Source organism: Tachypleus tridentatus, chromosome 13 (assembly GCF_004210375.1).
Source record: "Tachypleus tridentatus isolate NWPU-2018 chromosome 13, ASM421037v1, whole genome shotgun sequence".
Lineage (NCBI taxonomy): Eukaryota > Metazoa > Arthropoda > Merostomata > Xiphosura > Limulidae > Tachypleus > Tachypleus tridentatus.
In genome coordinates this window covers 65,175,253-65,200,659 of record NC_134837.1, presented here as the reverse complement: position 1 = coordinate 65,200,659, position 25,407 = coordinate 65,175,253, and the positions used below count along the sequence as shown (strand labels likewise).

At 32.7% G+C, this 25,407-nt stretch overlaps 1 protein-coding gene across 1 annotated transcript; it reads left to right on the top strand.

The window, feature by feature from the left end:
* The first annotated feature begins 6,198 nt into the window (after positions 1-6,198).
* LOC143240515 (ubiquitin-like protein 4A) lies at positions 6,199-23,907 on the top strand. Its single transcript, XM_076483050.1, has 4 exons — positions 6,199-6,697; positions 19,403-19,508; positions 21,125-21,309; positions 23,345-23,907. Exons 1-4 carry the CDS (start codon positions 6,650-6,652, stop codon positions 23,480-23,482), a joined length of 477 nt encoding a protein of 158 aa, XP_076339165.1. The 5' UTR covers positions 6,199-6,649; the 3' UTR covers positions 23,483-23,907.
* The last annotated feature ends 1,500 nt before the right edge of the window (positions 23,908-25,407 follow it).

Below are 25,407 nucleotides of genomic sequence, written 5' to 3'. Positions count from 1 at the left end.
AAAAAACACTAAAATATTTTTGTCGTGACGTGGAACTATTTCGGAATGTTTCTCATACAATTATTTTTCTCAGGAGCAAATTCATCATTATATCAAGTTACTGATAACTGATACTTCGCGCCATCTATTGTCAGTTATGAGATTATATCTACGACTTTCCTCGAATTACAGTGTTTTCCCTTGGGCAAGTAGAAAAAACAAAAACGAAGAAACATTTTAAAATGTGTATCAATAGAAGCACTGTTTCTTCAGTGCAGTTTCATTTTTTTAAGTCCATAATATTCTTAAAATAATAATGACGTTTGAGATATACAACCATATTTAAATATTATACTTAAGATAATATTGAATAGATTTGAAAATGTTTACGAAATTTTGTGGCAAAAAATGTTTCATTATAGCAACTGGTTTTGGTTAACATTACACCATGCAAAAAAAATCAACCATATTCGAAAGAACCGCTCGCTTAAAATTGTTATTTTTAAAAACACAGATAGTAACGATGTCGTTTTTTTGGCAGTTTGTCGATCAATGTTGATCGAGACAATGCCTTTCAAAGTTACACAAGTTATACGTTTTGATAACTGATCTCTGATCTGCGAGCACGTGTTACACTTTTTTTTTTACTGTTTGTGTTTCTTCATATCGTTGTTTCTGATTTGATTTTATCGTGTTTTTTTTTTATTTCTTTTCGATTTCTTGTGTCCACTAATCGTAGTTCCGATCTTGGGGTACCTCACTTAGCTCGAGTATGAAGCTGGATCGTGTTTCAGATATTTTTGTTTTATTGTGTATGTTTGAATATGTGTTCTGACCACCATGACTGTGTTTTCCACTGTTCCTGTGCTCTAAAGTGTTCCGATCTTGGGACACCTCACTTAGCTCGAGTATGAAGCTGGATCGTGTTTCAGATATTTTTGTTTTATTGTGTATGTTTGAATATGTGTTCTGACCACCATGACTGTGTTTTCCACTGTTCCTGTGCTCTAAAGTGTTCCGATCTTGGGACACCTCACTTAGCTCGAGTATGAAGCTGGATCGTGTTTCAGATATTTTTGTTTTATTGTGTATGTTTGAATATGTGTTCTGACCACCATGACTGTGTTTTCCACTGTTCCTGTGCTCTAAAGTGTTCCGATCTTGGAACACCTCACTTAGCTCGAGTATGAAGCTGGATCGTGTTTCAGATATTTTTGTTTTATTGTGTATGTTTGAATATGTGTTCTGACCACCATGACTGTGTTTTCCACTGTTCCTGTGCTCTAAAGTGTTCCGATCTTGGGACACCTCACTTAGCTCGAGTATGAAGCTGGATCGTGTTTCAGATATTTTTGTTTTATTGTGTATGTTTGAATATGTGTTCTGACCACCATGACTGTGTTTTCCACTGTTCCTGTGCTCTAAAGTGTTCCGATCTTGGGACACCTCACTTAGCTCGAGTATGAAGCTGGATCGTGTTTCAGATATTTTTGTTTTATTGTGTATGTTTGAATATGTGTTCTGACCACCATGACTGTGTTTTCCACTGTTCCTGTGCTCTAAAGTGTTCCGATCTTGGGACACCTCACTTAGCTCGAGTATGAAGCTGGATCGTGTTTCAGATATTTTTGTTTTATTGTGTATGTTTGAATATGTGTTCTGACCACCATGACTGTGTTTTCCACTGTTCCTGTGCTCTAAAGTGTTCCGATCTTGGGACACCTCACTTAGCTCGAGTATGAAGCTGGATCGTGTTTCAGATATTTTGTTTTATTGTGTATGTTTGAATATGTGTTCTGACCACCATGACTGTGTTTTCCACTGTTCCTGTGCTCTAAAGTGTTCCGATCTTGGGACACCTCACTTAGCTCGAGTATGAAGCTGGATCGTGTCAGATATTTTTGTTTTATTGTGTATGTTTGAATATGTGTTCTGACCACCATGACTGTGTTTTCCACTGTTCCTGTGCTTTGAAGTGTTGTTTTTTTTATACTCTTTATCTTCTGTGTGCACCAAATGCTCTTTTTTTCTCAAGTGAACAATAATAGACGTCATTGTTTCTATACTTGGTATTTTTACATTTCCTTGTCGGATGTTTTATTTTATTGTTCTCATGTGGCTTGGTCGAATCATGGAGGGGAACCAGACGAGCAAATGGGACCTTGGTACAATAGCCTATACATTTTATTACCAACTGTATTATTTTCTGAAGTCGATTGGAAGGGATACAGGCTTGTTTTCAATGGTGATACACGAATCATATCACATGTTTCCAAGACCTGGCTGGTTTATAACCTATATTTTATTCAGGTTCATTTTCAGTGAGCTGTCAAGACGCTGTAATGATCTAGATGTAGGTCTCCGAAGTTAGGTTTTTTCATACACTGACTTAATTTAGGTAAAACAAAAGGGGAATTTATTGTAAAGACCTATGGTAGCGTACTGTTGTTCATAAATATGGTAACAAAATTGCCACGTGCACTCATATTGTTGTATTGGTGAGAATATGACAGTGTTACAGGGTAGTTTTCAATCCCACTATTATGTTTGGTAAAAGAATAACCGAAAAGTTGGCGATGGCTGCTTCTGGCCAGATGCCTCTTCTCTGATCGACAGACAAAATTAGGGACATATACCAGATACCTTAGTAGTTTTGCCATAAATTACCATAGCCCGTTGTATAGCTTCGTGCGAAATTTTTAGATAAAAAAATATCATAAGTCTTTGTTTTATAACCTTGCATAATTATAGTTAGATCTAACGTGTTCTGGTGGCTAGGGTGTTTGGTTCGAACCTACGTCACCAATCGTTTTCACTCTTCAGCCGTGTGGGCTTTATAAAGTGGTGGTCAATCTCACTATTCGTTGATAAAAAAGTAACTTAAAAATTTATGGTGGATAGTGTTGACTAACTCCCTATCTTATGGTATTTCACTGTATAACTAGGGATAGTTACCTGAAGAGGGGGATGGGCGCCACCACAAAAATTTACTCGAGAATAGCCAATGATGTATTAGCAGCCTCGGCACTTATACAACGTAATTATAACGATATATTAATTACTAGGTGAATGTTTAGTTCCAATCCATGTAGTTAATGATAATTAAAAATAAAAGAAAGGAAAGTTAAATGTTATCTATAACATCAGAGAATTTGTACAGGGGCAAGATGTCAGTGTCCTAACAACAAACACTGAAGATAAATAAAATTGTTCATTTAGACAAACGTTCTCTAGTCAAACCAAACAAACGAGTGATTTTTTTTGTTTATTTACAATTTTGAGAATATTGTTAAACTTGCAAGTTAAGAGAAAAGCACGAAATCATAACATTAGCACCGTCGTTAAGACGACAAGTTCAAACGTTAAAGTAGATTTTTGTTTTCTTTGAGAATTACTTGAAATTTAACTTGGCAAACAGCAGCCCCGTAGAAAATTTACGATGTCAGCTTAAAGTCATAAACCTTTAAGTTCGCGACTGAAAGTGGTAATTTCCATTACCCATAACATTTCATAGCTTCATATCAATTGCAAATGTGAATTCTTAGAAATTTTAATGTTCTTTGAAGCCATTTCAACAAAACGACAAAGTTAATTTGAGCGGATTTAACATGGGACTTAAAACTCGACGGAAGTCTTTAAAATAAGGAAAATACTGAAAAAATCATAAGAAGAGAAAAGACGTTATGTTTGGATAAAAGTTCTAAGGCTCGGAAACTCGCACACTTACTTTTTTTGCACAATTCGGTTGTATTGAAAACTTCCTTGACTAAACGGTTTATTAAGAAAGTCGTGTATTTTCGATGTATACATTAATATGCTACAACTGATGTCTGTGAATTAAAAAGTCTATCAAAGTAAAACAGATAAAAATACTATTTCAAGAACACTGTGGTATTATAAAATAAGATATATTCCGGAAGTTTAATATGTTTGTGTTTTCTTATAGTAAAGCCACATTGGACTATCTGGTGTCTCTACGAAGGGGAATCAAACTGCTGATTTTAGAGTTATAAATCCGAAGACTTCCCGCTGTACCAGCAGGAAACTGGTATGTTTATCGAACACCTGGATCCAAAACTTTGTGTATAGAGTAATAGGATTAAAAACATTAAAAATAGCATTATAAACCGTATAAGATTTACAATCATTGTACACAAGCAGCAACAACTTGTGTTATTGCTGTTAACCTTAGTAGTTACATATTTTTATAAACATTTGTTAATGAGTGTTTCTGGGTAGCTTTAGTTCAGTTGATTTATACTTTACTTTATTCATACGATTTGATATGTTTGTTTGTTAAGCACAAAGCTTAACAAAAATAAAATAAAATTGTATAAATAAGTTTTGTTTGTTAAGTACAAAGCCACACAATGGTCCACAATGGTCGTGGGTTCGAATCCCCTTCACACCAAACATACTCGCTCTTTTAGCCGTGGTGTCGTTATGATGTGACAGTCAATCCTACTATTCGTTGGTAAAAGAGTAGCCTAAGTGTTGGCGGTGGGTGGTGATGACTAGCTGCTTTCCATCCAGTCTTATAGTGCAAAATTAGGGACAGCTAGCGCAGATAGCCCTCGTGTAGCTTTGCGTGAAATTTATAACAAACAAAGAGCTTCACAATGTCCTATCCATGCTATTCTTACCACAGGTATCAAAATTTAGTTTTTAGCGTTTTAAGCCTTCAGGCTTACCATGTGTCACTGGGAAGCTGAAACATATCGAGGCGTCTACATATATAAAAATAAATTTATAATCGTGAAACGAGATAAATAAAAATTTCACTAGGTTACTGCCCATTGAGGATCTTAACTCCGTTACGAAGAATGCTGGTAAAATCTTACTTTATAAACTATACGGCATTATATTAAGACATATGTCAGAATATACAACTTGGTAGATACTGTAATAATATTAGTAATACACGATAACGAGAAACCCGCTTGAAGTAAAAAATGTATTGTAAGAACGGCTGGTATGGTTATTAAAACTTTAATTAAAATAAAGTACAGAACAAAGTTTCGACCTTCTTAGGTCATTTTTAGGTTAACAAAGAGGACAACGTTTATACTTTTTAGTCCTTCTGGTTAAAAAAGAGTGCAACATTTCGACCTTTTGTCATCTTCATGTTAACAAAGAGAACAACGTTTCTACATTCTTATGTCATTTTCAAGTCAACAAAGAGCGTGACCTAACATCTTACTGCAACGCCTCCTACAGTCATGTACCCGTTCACGCTCTTGTCCTTAAGATATTAGGTTGAGGAATAATTCGTGAGCGTTTTTAAATAATTTCATTCAAGCATTACATGCAAGACTATATAATACTTCAATGCATGAACACATTACACCCAAAACATTTATTATGATACTTTATTTCATGTAATACCTAGGTATATAGTATGCATTGTTTTAAACGAAATTGCAAGAAATTAAATGCGAAAAGCAGATGGTTTCGAAAATGCTCGATTTTGTCCACTTGACATTCCATTTAATGAGCTGAAAATGAAAGCAAAAATTAAAGACATATGAAAATCAAACACACCATCTATTAGAGCAAAAAATTATCTACCAAATGACATGAAATATTTTGCGAAAGAGTTTCATTTATGAATATATTTTGTTAACTTGAATAAACGCTCACGAATTATTCCTCAACCCAATATGTGCCCAGTATGGTCAGTTTCAAATTTTCTTTGCTAACCTGAAGATGATATTAGGATTTAAACGTTGTTCTGTACTTTATTTTAATTCAAGTTTTAATACCCAAACCAGATGTCTTGAGAAAACAATATTATAAATAATTGCAAAACCGATATTACAACATGAAATATGTATACAAAAATATAATATTATTTTGAGTTTATATGTTTTTTACAGCAAAACCATATTCTTTGAGCTATCTGCTGGATCCATCATTGCGAATTGATCTCTGAATTTTAGTGTCGTTAGTCTATAGACTTACCACAGTCTAACCAGTATCTTTTGTTTCTAAGACTAATCTATTTTTCAAACTTAGAGGCTCTATAAGTGATATTTAAACAATGTAAAATTCCATATAATATTATTTTGATGTATGTATACCGTATGTAATGATTGTTGTAGTTTTATACTAGTCGCATCCAAGATAAAAATTATTATATTTGTTAAACTTTCTTATGAGTAATTTAAAGAGGTTTTGAAATGTAGATAATATGCGAAATAATATATTTTAAGCTTGACTACTAGAGGGCAGGCAATTCATTTGAATTGATGGTGTAACAATAGACGTAGAAGTTCGTCTTATTTACTATTGATTTGTAAATTATAAGCAACTTCTGATAAAGTATTAAATAATATTAAGTAAATAATTAAAAAAAAATAGTTATTTACTTAAGCCGAGAAATTAAGCTTTGTTTACGTCTGTGTGCGTGATTGATGTAATATAACGTAATACTTCAGTGATAGTAACGCTAAACCTAACGTTAGTGATTACCCTAATTTGCTAAATAAAAAATTCTGGCCCAACCCAGAATTAAAAGGAAACAGGAGATGAAACAGTGCAACAAAACTAGCTTTATGTACGCCTAGTTTATGGAATATCGTAATTATTAACACTAGTAATCGAAGGCTAAATATCGAACATACTTTTATTTTATTACGTTGCAATAACTTGTTATACAAGTTTAAATACTATGCTGATTTCAGTGAAGATTTTACAAGGAAAGGAATGTTCCATAGAGGTAGGCGAAAATTATCATATATACTATAATCTTATTAATAAATGTAACCTATAACTTAATTCGAGTTATATGACTAACGATGTATGTAGACTAGTACTTCTAGTAGTAGTATCAATATTAATGTCCAGGTATTTGGGTTTATGAGTTGTGAATTTATGATCAGCTAAATCTGAATATATAAATTGCTGGAACATCTAGTGAAACTATTAAACGTACTGTGTAACGATTATTTATATTATGTGTTGCATAGCTGATTGAAAGCAGATCTTGTAAATATAATATTAATTGTTGTAGCAAAGAAAATAATTTATAATGTAATAGTTAAGAGACAACATAAGGCCTTTCTGGTCCATTGATGCTCTTTCAACCAAGTTTAGAAACAAAAATCAAATCCAACACTTATAAATATTCATCTAACCAACCTTAAAGCCTCCTTATATTTGAAGCATCCAAAAAATCTCAACATAGCTTGTTAGAGAAGAAATTAATATGATGGTGACTCCAACTTAACCAAAATTTATATTTGTTCATTTGTTATACCATGAAAAAAAAAAATGCATCAGTGGTATCAGTTCCCTTAAGAACCATGAATATCTGAATTGTGTACCCTGTGACTTTTAGTTTTTGAGGAAGCAGTTATAGAGATGTTAACCTGTTCTTATATGATAAGTTTACATCCCTTTTTTTTTTTTTAACAGGTAGCAACACAAAGTTAAATAATTCATTGATCGTTCCTTTGTATCAGTGATGTAAATTAAAAAGAGGTTTCAACTTCAGTGTAGTATAAAGTAAGAATGACAAAATAAATATTTCTTATCTAGAAATGTAATAAATATGAAATGATTTTATATCAATGTTTCACACTGGTCAGTGTGCTTACTGTGAGAGAATATGACAAGTTTTAATATGGTGAAAACATTACATCCATTGTTTCTTACATGTATATTGAACATTTGTTTGAATACTAAAAAATACCACCTCGTAAACTGTTAGTAGGCCCAGCATGGCCAGGTGGTTAAGGCACTCAACTCATAATTCATGGGTTGTAGGTTTGAATCCCTGTCACACCAAACATGCTTGTCCTTTCAGCTATTGGGGCATTATAATGTGATGGTCAATCCCACTATTCTTTAGTTAAAGAGTGGGCAGTGACAACTAGCTGCCTCTCTCTAGTCTTATACTGCTAAATTAAGGACAGATAGTGCAGGTAGCCTTCATGTAGCTTTGTGCAAAATTAAAAAAAACACAACCAAACCAAACTGTCAGTATGGATTTAGAAAAGGTTTTCTTGTCTAACTAATAAAATGTTATTTTTATTTTTTTTGGTTGGGTTTTGTCATGTATAGATGAGAAATACTTCTGTTGATAATCAGTATCTGGACTTCCAGAAGGTTTTTTATAAGATTCCTTACAATAGGTTAATTAGAAAGTTAACTTTTTTGTGATTGGTGAAAAATTCAAAAAGTGGATTAAAAATGTTCTTGTAGGTAAAATGCAGATGGTTGTATTTGGATTGGGAAAATTATGGCTCATGGTATCTCCCAAAGGTCTGTTTTTGAACCTATATTTTTATCATCTGTGACAGTGATATAGATTACTATATAAACCAGTATTTCCCAAACTTTTACAACTAGACTGTTTTATTTTTGTAATTTTTCATGAGATACAGCCTACTCAAATACCTAATTTGATAACCTGCTGAGACATTGCTAAATTTTAACCTCAAGCTGTAAGCAATAGTTTTATCAATACGTCATCAATTATAAACTGTACAAGTGTTTAAAACCCCTTTATGGGAACCTGACAATGAGTGAGCATCACCAATACTCAATCCAACAGAATTTTTCCATTGAATACCACTTTTAAAATTATAGATTAAAATAAATATTTTGTCAGCTGTTGTTCTTGTTGTAAGTGGTTTACAGAACAATAAATCTTTGTGAATTGTGTCCTTATAATTGTATCTTACAAAGCACATCAAATTGGCATTATCTACTATGTCTGTGATTTAATCTGCTTGTAACGAAAAACTGACTACAGTGAACTTGACTTACAAATTTCTTCAATATTTTTGCCATATACACAATTCTATGCTTCACTGTATTATTAGATAGGGATAGTAAATTCAACTGATTTTCTTGTTTTTTTATAAACACAAGATGCATTTATTTTTACTGCAAGATGTATAAATGTTTCGCCAATAATATGTGGATAACTTGTCTGCTATTGGTGTTGAAATTTGATACGAGGCCATGACCAAGTCTTCATTGGAAGATCTCATGGAAAAAAAGTGTGTGAAATTATTTGTGTGGAAAAACTATTTCATTTTTCTTATCCATGAAAAAAATCTGTTGACTTCGAGTATTCTGGTATCCAAGTGGCATTTCAGTTTTGTTGGTTTTGTGCTCTTATTTGATAATGTTGAACAACATAGAACACTTAGTGACAAGTGATTATTGCAACCACCATTTATAAAACAATACTTCAAATATTCATCACAATACTGCCGAGTTCAAGAGATCTTTGTTGTCATTTCTTTGCTATCAAGCTGCATATCACTTAAACATTTACAATTAGGCATATTATTTTCACTAACATCAGTTCACTAGAACTAGGCTGCATTTGTGTATCACTTGACGTTTTCTTGTATAATGCATGTTTCTTCATCCATCTATCCATATTGAAGAGAGGTTTTCCTTAAAATGAGACACTTAAAAAAGTTTAGTTAGTACAAATTAAGTTGCAAACAGTTCTCTCCTCAGAATGAACTGATGCTTCTAGCACTGGCAACATGTCTGCTGCCACATGGCACTACCAGATGTGAGACTTGGGTCTCTCGTGCCTGTCACTTTCCATTAATGGAGTAAGCATATATAACACATTTGGAAAAAAATTCCTAAAACTTTAGTGTAGAAGAACTGGTTAACTTGAATGAATAAATGGTTCTTTTATGCCAGATAAATTCCCTTCTTTGATCTTACCTGTAGACAGGGGTAGATTAGCTTGGACTCAGCAGGGGACGTGTCTAGCTAACATGTAGTTTAAATTTACAGCATTTCACAAGAATTTCAGACTTAGCAACACCATAAAATCTAACTTTAGTCTCTCTAAATTACAATAAGTGTGAACACTTTAATTCCTGCAGGACTAAAAGTAAAAAGGCAAAGGTCAATTTGTGAATTCTATAATTTCTTAGCCTTAAACACTAACTCAGCACTTTTCCTTCCTGTTATATTAGCTTAGCTGAAATTCTGAGAAATTCAGGTTAAATTAAATGAATATTTAAATTATAATGTATTTGAAAATATTAATTTTATTAGAATGTATTAACTGATTTAAATACATTTTTCTTTAATATACATCAAGGACTTGTATAAAATTTAAAAATGGTGGTTGGTAGTGAAAGGGTCCAAATTAATTAAATTTTTTTAGTTTTCTGAGGACCGGCTTTTTTTTTCATGGACTGTTATTGGGTCATAAACCACACTTTGGAAAATGCTGGTTTAAACAGTAAGAGTTATTAATTTGATGACGATACCAAACTGGGGGATCAGGTTAATTCATGGACAAATGCTTGATTAATGTTGAAGGGCTTGAATAGTCTTGCTGAGTAGGGATAGGTCTATGGAAAATATGTTTCAAAATGGAAAAAATATGAAGTGATGCTTTTATTTTATGGAAATTAGGAAATACCATATTTGTTATGTGTGAGAAGTATTAATGTTATGGAGAGAGAGAGATTTAAGTGTTTTGTCCCATACTTGAGTGGTCCAGTAAACAGCTTCTCTGATTTCTGTTTGCTTCATAATTTCACAAAAAGATGGTCTTAAAAAATTAAATGAAATAAAAAAGCAGTTATTGTAGGACTGTTTTATGGCTTCTGAAAGTTCTTAATCTATGGGTTGTAGAGGTGAACTTGTATTGGGTATTAAAAACATAGCAGTAATCTCTCTGTTCTGGGTCTGCAAATTGTCAGTTTATCAATGAGCTGCAGGATTACCAGGGAGTAGCAACATTTTATATTCAGTGCCATGTTCATGACAAAACCATTTGACATGAATCATAGCTGACCAGAAATACTTTTAAACACTCCCAAATCCATGCGAGATTGAAAGTGTCTCTTCCTATAATAAAATATTTAAGACCATTCATAGAACATGATTCTAGGAATCAAATGTACTATGCCTTGTCAACTTTATCAAACTGGCACGTACCACTTTGAATTACTTGCTTTTCTGAAATCTTGCAATGAAGTACGGTATCTTTTCTTTGTATCAAATGAACAACTCTGCCATCTCAATTTGGTTAAGTCTTGCCATTCCTGTCAATACAGAGGGAGGATATTAGTATGAGAAAATATTAACAGTAAATATTTAGATACAAATATTATTATAAAGCCATGTGATAAATTATAAATGTTAATTAATGAAAGGATCTTAAACAATAATAAGATCAGTGAAATCATAACTATAAATTGTGTTGCTATATTAACCATTTTATTCAGAAAACAATATAGAAACATGATATACAAGCTTGGTTCTATATTAATATTACTGTCCTATCAGGGCAAGCTAATACTAAGATTAAACCTAAACATTTAGTTGGGACTTGGTGTAATTGATTAAATGCATTTTTTATTAAATATGTACTTATCAAGCATAACATATTGTTTCATCAGTGGGTAACATTCCTTTTAACAGCCATAATCATGATAATATTTCACAAAGTTCAGCCAAGTTAGGATATTTAAGTTAATCCTGAATATGTACGTATTTATTAAACTCAGAATGGAAAACAGTTTTTTATAAAAGTGTAATAATATACAAAAAGAGTAATGGCATTAGATACATTAAATAGTATAACTAATACTGTTAATAAATGTAACAATAAATTTAGTTCATACTTTATATTGTATGGAAATATATTCCATGAAGAAGTATGTAAAAATAGCTTTTGATTACAATTATAACCATGAGGCCTAAGGGAAGAAATTGTTTTTTGTCTTAATTTCAGTGTTTCTGTGAAAAAAATGCAGACCCTAAAATTTTTGCTTTTTCTTTTTGAAGTGTCTAAAGAACATAAAATGTCTATATGTTTATTGTTCAGCAACATTTTTACCCATATCATTTGGGTGAGCAAATTTCATAATGAATTCATCTACAAAATATGATGCAAGATAGTTTGGAGCAAAATCAGAAGAAAAGTTCATCTCATAGTGATTGTAATTTATATTAAAATATATTTTTATTTTTATTATGTTATTAACATTCTAAATATTTCTAATAATCTTTAGCAGATAGTTTACCATATGTTGCATATGTAAATAGTGTTCTGAAAACAACTGTGTTTTGTCCCAGCTGAGTTGATGAGCTATGAATTGAATGAAACAGGTTGTTGACAGTGGATATAGTAATTGTAGTGTAGTTATTTTACACTTTTCTAATTCTTGAAATTCCTTAAGGGACTAGGTGAGGAATGTAGTGCTAAAAAATCTAATAGGCCTAACACACTAATATTAATGTCTTCTGACAAGTATAATTAATTATGGTTTTTCTTTGCCAGCTTGGAAAGGCATCCATATTATAATAATTGTTGTTGTAACACATGGCCAGTATATTAGTGCTCCAACCACTGCTGTGTTTGTTTTGTCCCAGTTGACGTGCTGAGTTCTAGATTGAGTGAAATACATCATTGGCAATGGTAAATGTAGTGTGGTTGAACAACTGTTATGTACTATTCTAATTCTTGATAACTCTTAAGGAACTAGATAAAGAATGCAGTGTTAAAAAATGTAGTAAGCCTCGTATACTAATTCTAATGTCTTATGACAAGTGTAATTAATTATTACTTCGAGTGTTAGTCCAAATGTTTATCAATACTTATGAGATTAATAGCTATAGATTGAAGAATAGTTGAAAATGAACCATATACTCATATCAGTACCCCATCCAGTACCAATATGAAGGTACATATAGTTTTGTCTGACACCATGTTGAAATTGTCATGATGAAAAAAATATATTGGAAATGTTTGTAGTTGCCTTAGGCTGCTTACATTAATTCAAATATTAAATTCATCCTTTGATTAAAAATAGTCTTCTTTAACTGATAAACAAACTTGTAAATAACATTTAAACATGCATGGTCATAATTAAAAACTTCAGAGTATAAGATCTATGTTTGTTCTTAGAATTAGTTTCTTCTTTGTGTAATTTATTGAATGACTTGTTAATCCTCTCCACACTGGTCAAGGACGATGTCTTGGCATTTGCCAACTTCCATTCAAAATTTTATTAAACTACTATTTTATGAATTTATGTCATTAAGTTTGGTATCAAGAGTTAGATTATAATTAAAAATTTGGTATTATACATTATTTAAGTTCTTAATTTAAAAGTATCAGGTCATTCCATGAGTAATGTCCAAAAATTTAATACAGAAAGTGCATCATTATTTTTGTGTTTATAGAAGGCTTTAATGACAAAAGTATGTAGTAGGACGTGTATAAAAATGTTCAGACAAATAAAAGAAACTAACACTATTCCACTTCATATCATTAATCAAATAAACCCTTATTAAGGGTGAAGAACACATTAGGCATATAATGCTATATGAATTTAAAAAAGGCAATAGTGCTGCAGAAACTACACAAAACATTCTTTCTAAGGTGTTTATGGTATGGAATCTCTCAGTGAAAGAAAATTTTGAAGGTGGTTTCATAAGTTCAGATCAGGTGACTACAGCTTAAGTGATGTGTCACATTCAGGTTGTCCTGTTGAGTTTAATGATGACTTGGTGCTGGCTACACTTAATGAAGATTGTTGTGTAACAGTTAAACTAGCACAGAAGCTTAATTCAACCCATTCAACAGTTCATTGTCATCTGCAACAGCTTGGAAAGGTGTCAAAACTTGGAAAATGGGTCCCTCATGATTTTACAGAAGCCATTCTTAGAGAAAGAGTGGACATTTGCACTTCTCTGCACTCTTGTGAACATAACTCACCTTTTTTGGACAGGTTAGTGACTGGAGATGTAAAATGGATGTATTATAAAAATGTTAAGTGCCACAGACAATGGCTTAGTGCAGGTAAACTGGCTAAAGCACAGCCCAAAATGGACCTCCACCCTAGGAAAGTCTTGTTAAGCATTTGGTTGAATATTGTTGGTGTGATCCACTTTATAAGTTGCTGCTACTCAATGTAAGGATTACATCAGACTTCTGTTGTCAGCTGTTAGAATGCTCAAATGTTGCAATTAAAGAAAAGAAACCTACTTTGATCAATTGTACAGGTGTTGTGTTACACAAGGATATTGCACAGCCCCATACAGTTAGGATCACATCTGTACAAATTGAAGAGCTAGTCTGGGAGAAACTTTCACATCCTCCTTATTCTCTAGATCTTGCCCCATCTGATTATCATTTATTCTGAAGTTTGTAGAACTAACTTGATGGAAAAGAGCTTGGAACACATGAATATGTCAAAACTACCCTCTCTACGTTATTTTCCTCCAAACCCCATGAATTTTATAGAAGTGGCATTCAGAAGCTTGTGAATTGTTGGCAGGAAGTAATTAATAATAATGGAACATACATTATTGATTAAATAACATTAAAAGTGTTTGAAATCCTTTCTCTTTTTCTGAACCTAAAATCAGACATTACTTAAGGGATGATCTGATAAATATTAAAAACATATCTAAATGTCGATTTTTGTGTATCACATGGTATGTTGAATACAGCATTGGTTCAGATTAAATGCTTGTGATGTCGAGATATGAAGTCTATAGTTTTGTTTGAAATAGGAACTTAAATTACTGAAACTAACAAGCTAAAATATAAAATGAGAACCTCCTGTCTTCTATTTGCTGATAGATTACTTGTGTACTTAATCAGACATAGTGGTCCTGCTATCTCTTTTCATTTTTGCAAACACTACCTTGAATACACTTACTTCTGTCTGTGATGTGTATAACCAGTCAAAAACTCAGAATGGTTCCCTAGTGGCTTTCTCAGCCATTTTCAAGTATTAGGAGGTCATCTCATTCTTTTGATACAAAGTTTCAAGCTGATGAGTCTTTAGTCTGCCCTAAATTTCATATTTTGTAAATCCAAATACAGCCTAATTACTGAACTTGATAAATTATATTAGTATTCTGTGGTATCAGTATAGTTATTTATGATTTTTTGTTATTTCAAATGTATATATAAAAAACCTGAAAGTAAGTATTTTGTTTCACATTCTCCATGTGCCAAAGTTTGAAAAGGCTTAGCAACCTATTACAAACAGCAAACAAGTACGAATGTTATAAGTAGAATAGATAATTGTTTTCTTTACTTCTTTATTTACTGTTCTTTGATTCAAGTAAAATATGTTTTAGAACTTATTTGTAAATAGTATTATTGTATATACATATGTATAACAATTGAAATGTGACTGTCTTTTACAAAATGCTAGTCCACTAAAACAGCATTCCATCACGGACCACCTAATTCAACTTGAAACATCAATCAGAGAAGCCTTTTTCAAATGCCAACATCTTGTTTCAATATTCTCTGACATTGAGTAGGCTTATGACACAACATGGAGGTATGGCATTTTGCGAGACCTCCATATATATTGGTTACGTGGCCATTTACCCATGTTTATTAAAAATTTTTAATAGACAGGAGATTCCAAGTTCGTGTGGGTTCGACACTTTCCCGTTCTTTTGTACAGGAACTTGGGGTTCCTCAGGGCTGTGTTTTGAGTGTCACACTTTTCAGTATAAAGATAAATGCCATCACTAAACAACTCCCTCTCACTGTTGCAAACGGCTCTATGTTGACAACTTTCACATCTCGTCTCAGTCGTCAAACATAAGATATATTGAGCGGCAACTACAAACTGCCCTCAATCGTATACTGAAGTGGACTACGGCGAATGGCTTTAACTTTTCTCTCTCTAAAACTGTTTGCATGCACTTTTGCCACCAATGGGGTATCCACCCTGATCCTGAACTCCATGTCGGTGAAGTTTCGCTGCCAGTGGTCCCTGAGACCAAGTTCTTGGGGCTTATATTTGACTGTAAGCTGACCTTTATACCACACTTAAAGCAGCTACGGGCCAAATGCACAGGAGCACTGAACATCCTCCGTGTCCTCTCTACTGCCAGTTGGGGAGTGGATCAATGTTCTATGTTAAAGATATATCATGCTATTATTCGTTCAAAACTTGACTATGGATCAATGGTCTATGGCTCTGCCAGACCCTCGGCCTTAAAGATGCTGGACCACATTCATCATCAAGGACTTCGACTCTGCACTGGGGCTTTCTACACCTCCCCAGTTCAGAGCTTATATGTGGAATCTCACGAACCTTCTCTGCACCTTCGCCGTTTGCAACTGTCTTTACTGTATTCTTTGAAACTTCGCTCCTTACCAAAGCATTCCACCTGGGGTTGTGTTTTCCTTCCTCAGTGAGCCTTACTTTTTCAAAACAGACAATCTGCCATTGCTCCTTTTGGTCTTCGCATCAGGCGCAATTGGATGAATTGGGTCTGTCTTTGGAAAACATTGCAGTATCCACTGGTCAGCCCATCCCCCCATGGTTTATTACAGCCCCCAAATGTGACCATTCTTTAAGTCATCTGAAAAAGGCATATACTTTCCAATCGGGATTGGAATTACCGTCTTTTATTTACTGAACATCTTTCGAACAACCTTTCTATTCCAATTAATACGGATGGTTCAAAATCAGGTGACTGTGTGGGCTCTGCCATGGTTTGTTGTGGTTCGGTGGTTACGTGCAGAATCCCCTCTACAGCTTTTGTGTTCACTGCTGAACTGTATGCCATATCTCTTGCTCTGGATCATATTGAAGCTGAGCAGTACTCCGACTGCACTATTTATACTGACTCCCTTAGTTCTCTGCTGGCCTTGGAATCACTTCACGTTGGCTCACACCCTGTTCTCACTGATATTCAAACCCGACTGGCCCATTTCTCATTAACATCTACTTCTATCCAGTTTTTCTGGATACCAGGCAACGTTGGTATTTGTGGGAATGCACTTGGCAGCTAAATCTATCTGCTCTGGCACTATCACCACTGTGCCTATTCCGTACATGGACTATGGTCCTGTATTCAAGGCTCGGCTCCGTGCCAGCTAGCAGTCCACTTGGAGTGAGCAACATGACAACAAGCTTTTCCAAATGAAACCCTTTATTGGGCTTTGGTCGTCTAGCTTCCGTAAGGTTTGGAAGGAGGAAGTTGTTCTAACTAGACTACGCATTGGTCACAGTTTTTTAACTCATCGTTTTCTTTTATCTGGAATTGATGCACCAGTGTGTAGTTTGTGTAACACTCAAATCACTGTAAGCCACATTTTACTTTCCTGCCATCGTTACGACTCTCAACGATGGCACTATTTTAAACATGTTCTGTCCCAGGGTTTGTCTGTAACATTGGACAGTGTTATTGGTGATGGTGACACTGTCCACCTTGATAATGTTTTTAGTTTTTAATGGCCATTAATCTTTTTAACCTCATTTTAGTGTTTGATATTTATTCATTACGCATTTTTAAATGTGGTTCCCTTTTCAGTCTCAATCTCTCTAGTTCAATTTGATATTGTAAAATGGCCGGAACATTAAATAACTCGTCACCAGAACAGGAAAGGCCAACTTCAGGTGACTGACGGTGGTTCTTGTACTTACCTGTTAGTCTTCCTGGCGGGTTATGATCATTACCATTCTGCTACAGGAAATCCTTTACATCTTCTCTTACTCTGCTTTCTCTCTTAACATTGTAGACTAGGTGTCAACATTGATTTTATGCTTTTTCTGTTTTTCAATGATGTTTTGTTTTACCTTCATTCCCTTTTATGTATTTTACTACATTTAATTTATTTTTACCTTTCTACTGGACGTTTGGCGCAGATAGCCTAGCTGCTTTGTGCCATAAAACACTAAATCAATCAAACCTTTAGTGTGTGTGCGATATTTGTTTTGAAGTGTAGGCTTTGAAACTTGTCATTTACCAATGCAAGTTTTGTTTTATTCTTCTGAATAACCGTAAATTTAAAATGAGAATTGTGTAGTCAGTGTGAAAAAAATATTAAATAAGCTGATCAATCACTTACATTATTCTTTATAATTCTTAAAAAAATATCCAATATTCATATCTTTAATTGATTCTTTCAGATGCTAATATTTTGCAATAACATAATGTATATTTACTAATTTAATAACATAATGTATTATATTTATCAGTTTAAATAATATTATTGTTTTGTTCACTAATGGGAGTTTTTTTTCATCTGATGATTACATGAAATGTAGAATTTCTGTGAAAGCTCAGGCCTCTGTGGAACCTTGAAGTTTTTTTTTAGTACATAAAAACTAGTGCAGTATAAGAATGGTACACTGGATGAGATATTAAAGTTTTATTGGGTGGGACAGTGAGAGTTAGTGTGCTTTTTATTTATTAATTGGTGAGGAAGTTTTGCAAGAAAGTTATTGATCAAGTTTATGTGCGAGTCAGGCATATACTGGTTCTGTAGTATCTCTTTGAAATGATGTTTCTGAAGTTGACTTACCAGTGAACATACCTGATATTCTGTATGAAATATTAAAGAAATTTATTATTGAAGAGTGAACTGGGTTTTTCACTATTTTTATGGAATAACTCAAAAGTAGAACATGTTATGTACTAGGAGACCAATTCTTAGCCATATCTCAACCATTATGCCATATGTATAATAATCCCTATGCATTACATTTTTTGTTTTAGTTCATAACACTGATACCATTAAACACATCCACATTTTATTTACTCCTTAAGAGAACCAAATACAAAACAGAGAATGGTAAGTTTTGATGGACAAAACTCTAATTGGATTGTGATTCATGAGAAAATACAACATTGAAATAAATTATACTACTGAGAATAAATCAGTGGAGTTGTCTACAGACTGAAAGGTTACTCTTTGTAAACACTTTTATGCCAGAAAAACTGGGTAAGAGATGAATATCAGATGTAAGAAAAACACTAAAGGAATGTCACGTCTTTCAACCTGTTGGAACAACCAAACCTCAGAAAAAAACAACCTTGAAATTAATGAAAGTGAAAAACATCAAGGAGGTGAACAGCTAAAACATTATAGATAAAATCAAAGCCAACACTAAATAAATATCCAGAAACTCCCCTTTGTCTACATAGTTTTAATAAAAAGCTAATCACATCAAATAACTCGGAACCAGGACTGGAAAGGCAAATTTCAGGTGACTGACAGTGGTTTTTGTACTTACCTGTTAGTATTCCTGGTGAGTTATGATAATTAGTTATGCAACAGAAAGTCCTCTACAACTTGTATTACTGTAGTTTTTCTCTTAATGTTGTGGACTAGATGTAAACATAGGTTTTATGCTTTTTATTTTAACTTTGTTTTATTTTACTGTAATATCCTTTTATAAATTTCATAATTTTACTTTAATTTTGCCTTTTTACTGGATGTTTGGTACAGATAGCCTAGCTGCTTTGTGCCATAAAACATCAAATCAACCAACCAACCAAAAAGCTAATTTATTGTCACTTACTGACTGTGTCCTTACCACCACAAAATTTCCTTTGATCAAACTATTTTATTGTAATGAATGTACTGTTTATAATATTTGAACTGTGCTCTACAATCAGTAGTATGTTTAAAATTATTATAATTTTTTTCTAGGTGGCTGCTAGTACTTCAATAAATGATGTGAAACAGTTGGTGGCACAGCAGCTTGACATTCCTGTTGACCAACAGCGACTAGTGTTCAAAGGAAAGACTCTTTCAGGTACTGTTTTACCGGTCTTCATAACCTGTTGTGTAATATCAGTGAGTAATATATTCATGTAACAGAAAATATGCCAGTATCTTAGTGGTATTACCACAGTCCAATAGGTAGGCTAGTGTAATTTCAAATGTGCACTAAAAATAGTTCTGATTATATACTTAACATTAGTGGTATGAAAAAATTTGGTCAAAGATTGAGTAAGGATATTCCGGATGAAGAGAAACCCACATGAAATAAAAAAAATGTATCTCAGAACAGCTGGTATGGGTATTAACACTTTTACTGATGAGCAGAGAACAATGTTTCAACCTTCCTAGGTCCTCTTCAGGTTAACCTGACACTGAGATACAAGTAAGGATTTTATGTCCAGTAAAAATATTTATGAATTATAAGGCTGTTTTGGTTTTTTTCTAATACAAAAGTACCTTAAGCAATGCACTTTCAACAGAAAGTAGGGTATAGTTTCACATAAAGTGCCAATAATGAAATATTTATTATGATTATAAATATTTGGGCATTAGGTTTAAAGATAACTTGGTTTTTATGTTAAACCAGGCATGCAGAGGAAGTTGTGTATATATATATGTTTTTCATACAGTAGGTGCATTCTTTTGGTGTTGGAGAGTTTAACAAAGTGTAGATTGTACTGGTAAAAATGTACAACAATTTAGTTATTAGCACATTCAAAGGCTAATGATTTTGTAAGTTATTAAATATTTGTTAACAATTAGTTTACTCTGATCCACTGGAGAGGATGAACAAAGTCACAGTAAAGAGCAAAAAAAAACTATAACCATTTTCAAAAATAACAAATATTCAGGTATTTTTATAATAAAGTAATATAAGTTAATTAAAACAAGTGAGATATAAACTGGCTTATTTTCTACTATATGTCTGACATTGAAAACTGTTTCAACAAATTAACTTGTAGAATCTTATGTACTGTTTACTTTATGTGGGTCTAGGCTTAAAGTTACTGTTGTGAAGTTGCTGGTTTTTGTTGTAATTCTGCTAGTAAAATGTAAAATACGTTAGAAAAATTTTTAGATTATGACTACCGAGAATCGGTACACCTGATACATGCATTTTAGTCATTTATATTATAAGATTCTTAGCACTGAAGGTTATTATAATTGTGATTTTTCAACATTTAGTGCTTTGCTTCCTAGTGTGATACCAGTTTACTGTTCTCATTTGAGACTCGTGGCAAACCAGGGCTAAGGAAATGGGGATGACAGAATTGTAGCTTTATCTTGTTTGATTGTTTGCCAAAGAATGTGGCAACTAGGCTATTTAGCTAGACTCACACTATATAGCTTACCTAGTAGTTTTACTGGCAGCTTGATTAGAATACTGTGTACAAATGAATGCTTATTGGAGGTTAATAATAAGACAGAAATTATGTAAGCCACAGATGTTAATCTGTCAATGACTAGCAAAAACATTTCACCTCTTATCCTTTGACCCTTCAACTTTCTCATTTAAACTATAACTCTTATTTTCCTACAGTATTTGGAGAAGAGTATTTGTATTTTTAAATGATATACAACCTGTTTTTAGTATTTATCTCTGTTAAACAGGTTGTCCAAGTGTGAAGTTTTTATGTATTTAAACAGATGGATCCAGTCTTTGTGACTACAACATTGTGGAGGGAAATAAATTACACCTTTTTGTTAGAAAAGAAGAGAAAGATGCCAGTAGTGCCAGGCAGTCAACTGTATTGTGGGATGAACTGGAAAAATTTCTTCTGAAACATTTCACCCAAAGTGATGCAAAAAAAGTACTAATGGAGTTTAAGAAGGTAAGGTTCTGCAAGCATTTACAATTAAGGTTGTTGTGAATGAATGTAAATTGGTTTGATGGGTAACAGCTTAAACAACCACTTAACTCTTTCTGTGTGTGTGTATATATATTTGTATCTGTTACTGTTTGTTTATGCTTTGTTTCCACTGCTGATCTGCTGCTGTCTTCAGGAAAGTCCTGAGAAGGACACTGTTACTGTCATTGTATGGATTCAGGATTTGATCCCATGTCTTCTCAGTCATGTGGGTTTGCCTCAATAATAAGACCAAGTGATTACACTAAGTACTTAAATAACTGTGAATTTTTCAAAGTACACATAAGCACAGCTTAGTTTTGTGTGTTAGTAGTTTTAGCAAATTTGCAAGTGATTTTACATTTTGCTGAAAATAGTATATTAATGTAACAAACAATTAAGTATTTATAGAGCTTGTTTAATATATGTATTTTTAACATTTACTTTAGTCTCCATAACATATTGTTGTTGGTAATGTCAAATTGTCATGACCTCCAACAGTCAAAAAATATATAATACTATTTAAAAAAAATCTTTTTAATCAGTTATTTTTGTAGTGTTTTCTTACTTTTGTTCAAAGAGCCTAAAGTGTATTGTGTAGGGCTTTCTTTTGGTCATTCCACTTAAAAAACAAAACAAAAATCATATGATAATTGTCTTCAGTGTGGTGTCACCTATATTGTATCACACTTCTAGAAGACCTGTCTCTACCCCTTTATTGTCTATAATTTTTGTTAATACCAACATTAAAAACCTAAGGTGTTTGTATGGTATTAATATACCATATTCTTTTACAGAATTTTAGACAAAACTACTAGTCATTGACTCTTTTATAATATTACGCTGACATTAACAAAGTGAAAAGGTTTATTTAAATTTATTAAGGTATTATTATTGGAAAAACATGATTAGTTGATCAGTAACTTGCAAGACATTACATCACAATAAAACTGACAACTTTTAATATATTGTAAATTACTAATGTATAGTGTTATTTGATTTTCCTTTTTGGGAATCCACAGTCTGGTTCCAATAATAAGATTTGTTTAAATTTAATTTTGTTGTAACATGCTTGTTGGTGTCACTTGTTTTATGAAATACTTTCTGATTCCAAGTTGGGAGTTACCAATTTAATGATATTGTAGGAAAAGTTGAAAGTAGCATAATAACAGGATGTGATAAGTGAAGATGATTAAACCATATATATAAATCACAGCATAACTTTACACACTGTTGCAGTTGTGAGTAAATCTAGAGATTTCTAATTTGCTGCTTTTTGATCTCGTTACAAATCCTTGGATATAGGATTGAAAAAACAAATGTAGCAATTTTTTTTTTCCTTGTCTTAGTAGTATAGGTAACTTAAATTTTTATTAAATCACATTTTTAAATTGAATTGCAAAGACATTGACTGGTTGAATCCCTATTGCACCAAAGTTGCATGCCGTTTCAGCCATGTTGGTGTTATAATTTGATTGTCAACCCCATTGTTTATCAGTAAAAGACTAACCTAGAGTGGGTGGTGGGTGATATTAACTAGTTTCCCTTCTGGTCTATAACTGCTAAATTAGGGACCACTAGCATAGTCTTTGAATAGCTTTGTGCAAAATTCAAACCAAACTTTCTTCTTACCATAGTTCATTTTCACTCATACAGAACATCACTTCTTTTGAACAGTCTTTACTGCATTTATTAATAGACCTTATGACTGAATGTCTTTTTTTGTGGCTGAAAATCATTTAGAGTGATCTTAAGTCTAAGTAACCAATCTACCCCTCTAAATACAATACTGATTTTGGAAGCATGTTTAATATACAGTATGGTAACTTATGATTTGTACACGTTGTACTCTGTAGTACTGATTCTCATACCTGCCCTGTTTATTACTCACTTTAAATATTAAATTATTTGCTTGTAGTCTAACAGTTTGTTTTCTATATATATATATATATATATATATTAGTGCAAGTGATAAATGACATTTTGTAATTATTGTCAAGTTATTATTTTTGTCTTACAGGATTTTACTTCCTCTGTAACAAGTCTCAGCTTAGATGACATTGAAAGAATAGCCATCACAAACTTGGATGTAAATGCTGTTTTCAGTGACGAACATTGTCCACCATGGTATCAGGAACTGAGCACAGTTGGAGAGTGAAGGAGGGCAAGCTAAAAGCCATGCACTTTAAGCTGCAACAAACTCTTCATTCCATCATCTGTTTTCAAACTAGGTTTAACTGAAGTGAAAGTTTGTTTGATAAACAAAGAAAAAAAAAAGCAGGTTTAAATTCATCAGTTCTGATTTTCTGTTAGGAATATATGTTATGTTTGTCATGAAAATGTTCTGAAACAAATAAACTAAATTTAGTTGTTAACTGCAGTTATTTGTGTCTGTACAAATTGGTCACAGTTGTCCCAGTGAAAACTGCAAGGTGAAAACCAATTATGCACCCTATTTTCTCTTGATGTTCTCATGGATCATTATATCTGTCAAATGGCTTTGTTAGTTATATGTATATTCTAAATGAATTTAAAAATACTTGTAGAATAAAATAAAATTATGGTCTTAAATACTTCCTAAAATGTGTTTGGTATTTGATAATCACTGTCACGCTTATGACAGTATTGCTGTTATGTTTCTACTCGAGTGTTTATAAAATAATTATATTGTTTATACATTTTAGCATTCAACTTTTCGAAAACAAAATTGCCCAAAGATTTTTATATTAATATAACACACATTAAAATAAAGCTGTTTCTTAGGTTGCAAATGATTGAATGTTACTTAAGGATGCATGTACAATGCAGAAGTAGCAAACATCCCCATGGTCCATTGTCAGTACCTCTGTAGAAAACTGATTGAACAGTGGGGTTCAATGGTTGAAGAATGTTTGTTTCACATATAATTTTTTCTCAATTTGTTAAATATTAACTTTTATTGTCTTGAGATAAGCATTGCAAGTGCCAGGTGGGTCAGCATTAAGTTTATGAAATTGCACTGCTAAAATGTTCTCCCTGGTGGATATATTGTTTGCACAGAGCTACTACACAAATAGATATTAATAACCTTAATTAAAAAATTGAAAGCATGTGTCATATAAATTAATAAACTTGTTACTTGAATTACTTCTGTTACTCAATGTTAAGAAAACATAGGTTCAGAAAATCAATTTACCAAAACCCACTTGTAGAGAAAATTATATATAAAAATAGCTGGTATGGGTAAAGAAAGCTCTATATAGAGGAGCAAACATGTTTAAATCTTCTTTGGTCATCTTCAGAAGGTCGAAACGTTGTGTGCTCCTCTACATCGTGCTTTCTCTACCCATACCAGCCATTTTTACATATATAACAAAACCCTATAACTTAAGTGTTTTTGAAATATAAGTCTTTCTTTGTCAGGGGCAGACTGAGGATTTCTGTCAGCTTGACACCCCTGTTGATATTCTATCTTGGTACATATATAAAGAAATAATGTTTAATAACTAAAGCAGATCCCCAGCTTATAACTCAAAGTCTATATATTTTTAATTAATACGTAATATCTGTAATTATCAAGATCCTGAAAACCTATTGTTTTAACAATTCTCTTTTTGGAGAAGGGATTAAAAGTTTTGCATTTCATAAAATCTTTATCTGTGGTATTAAGTAGTACTTGCTAAGTGTTTAATTGACAACAGCCTAATTAACTGATTAGTATAGTGTTCTTCAAACCATGTTATAAACATAAGCAGAAAAAAGTTGAGTGTGGACTGCTCCTATACAGTTACCTTCCCTCTAGGCAAGAGTTTAAAATTAGTGACATATAATCTTAATGGATTTGTTATCAAAAACAGGGCAAGTTTGGTTGAAATGGGAAACAGAACCAGACACTTCCAAATCATGATTTTTTTTTTCTTACTAGATATTTATTTTCTTAAGACAAATCATTAACTTTAATTCTTGAATTGTTTGAAGACTCTGACAAGTCTTGGTTGGGAACAAAAATGCTTGAAAAACAGTGTAGGAGAGTAGCATGTTATGATGGACATACAAGATATTTAATTTTAATAAAGTATTTAACTCACATATTTATAGACAGTC

Excerpts from the sequence above, each read along its gene's own strand:
- LOC143240515 (XM_076483050.1), top strand. The coding sequence starts at position 6,650 with ATGCTGATTTCAGTGAAGATTTTACAAGGAAAGGAATGTTCCATAGAG. Across the intron at positions 6,698-19,402 it reads GAAAGGAATGTTCCATAGAG|GTGGCTGCTAGTACTTCAAT; the intron begins GTAGGCGAAAAT and ends ATTTTTTTCTAG. Across the intron at positions 19,509-21,124 it reads CAAAGGAAAGACTCTTTCAG|ATGGATCCAGTCTTTGTGAC; the intron begins GTACTGTTTTAC and ends GTATTTAAACAG.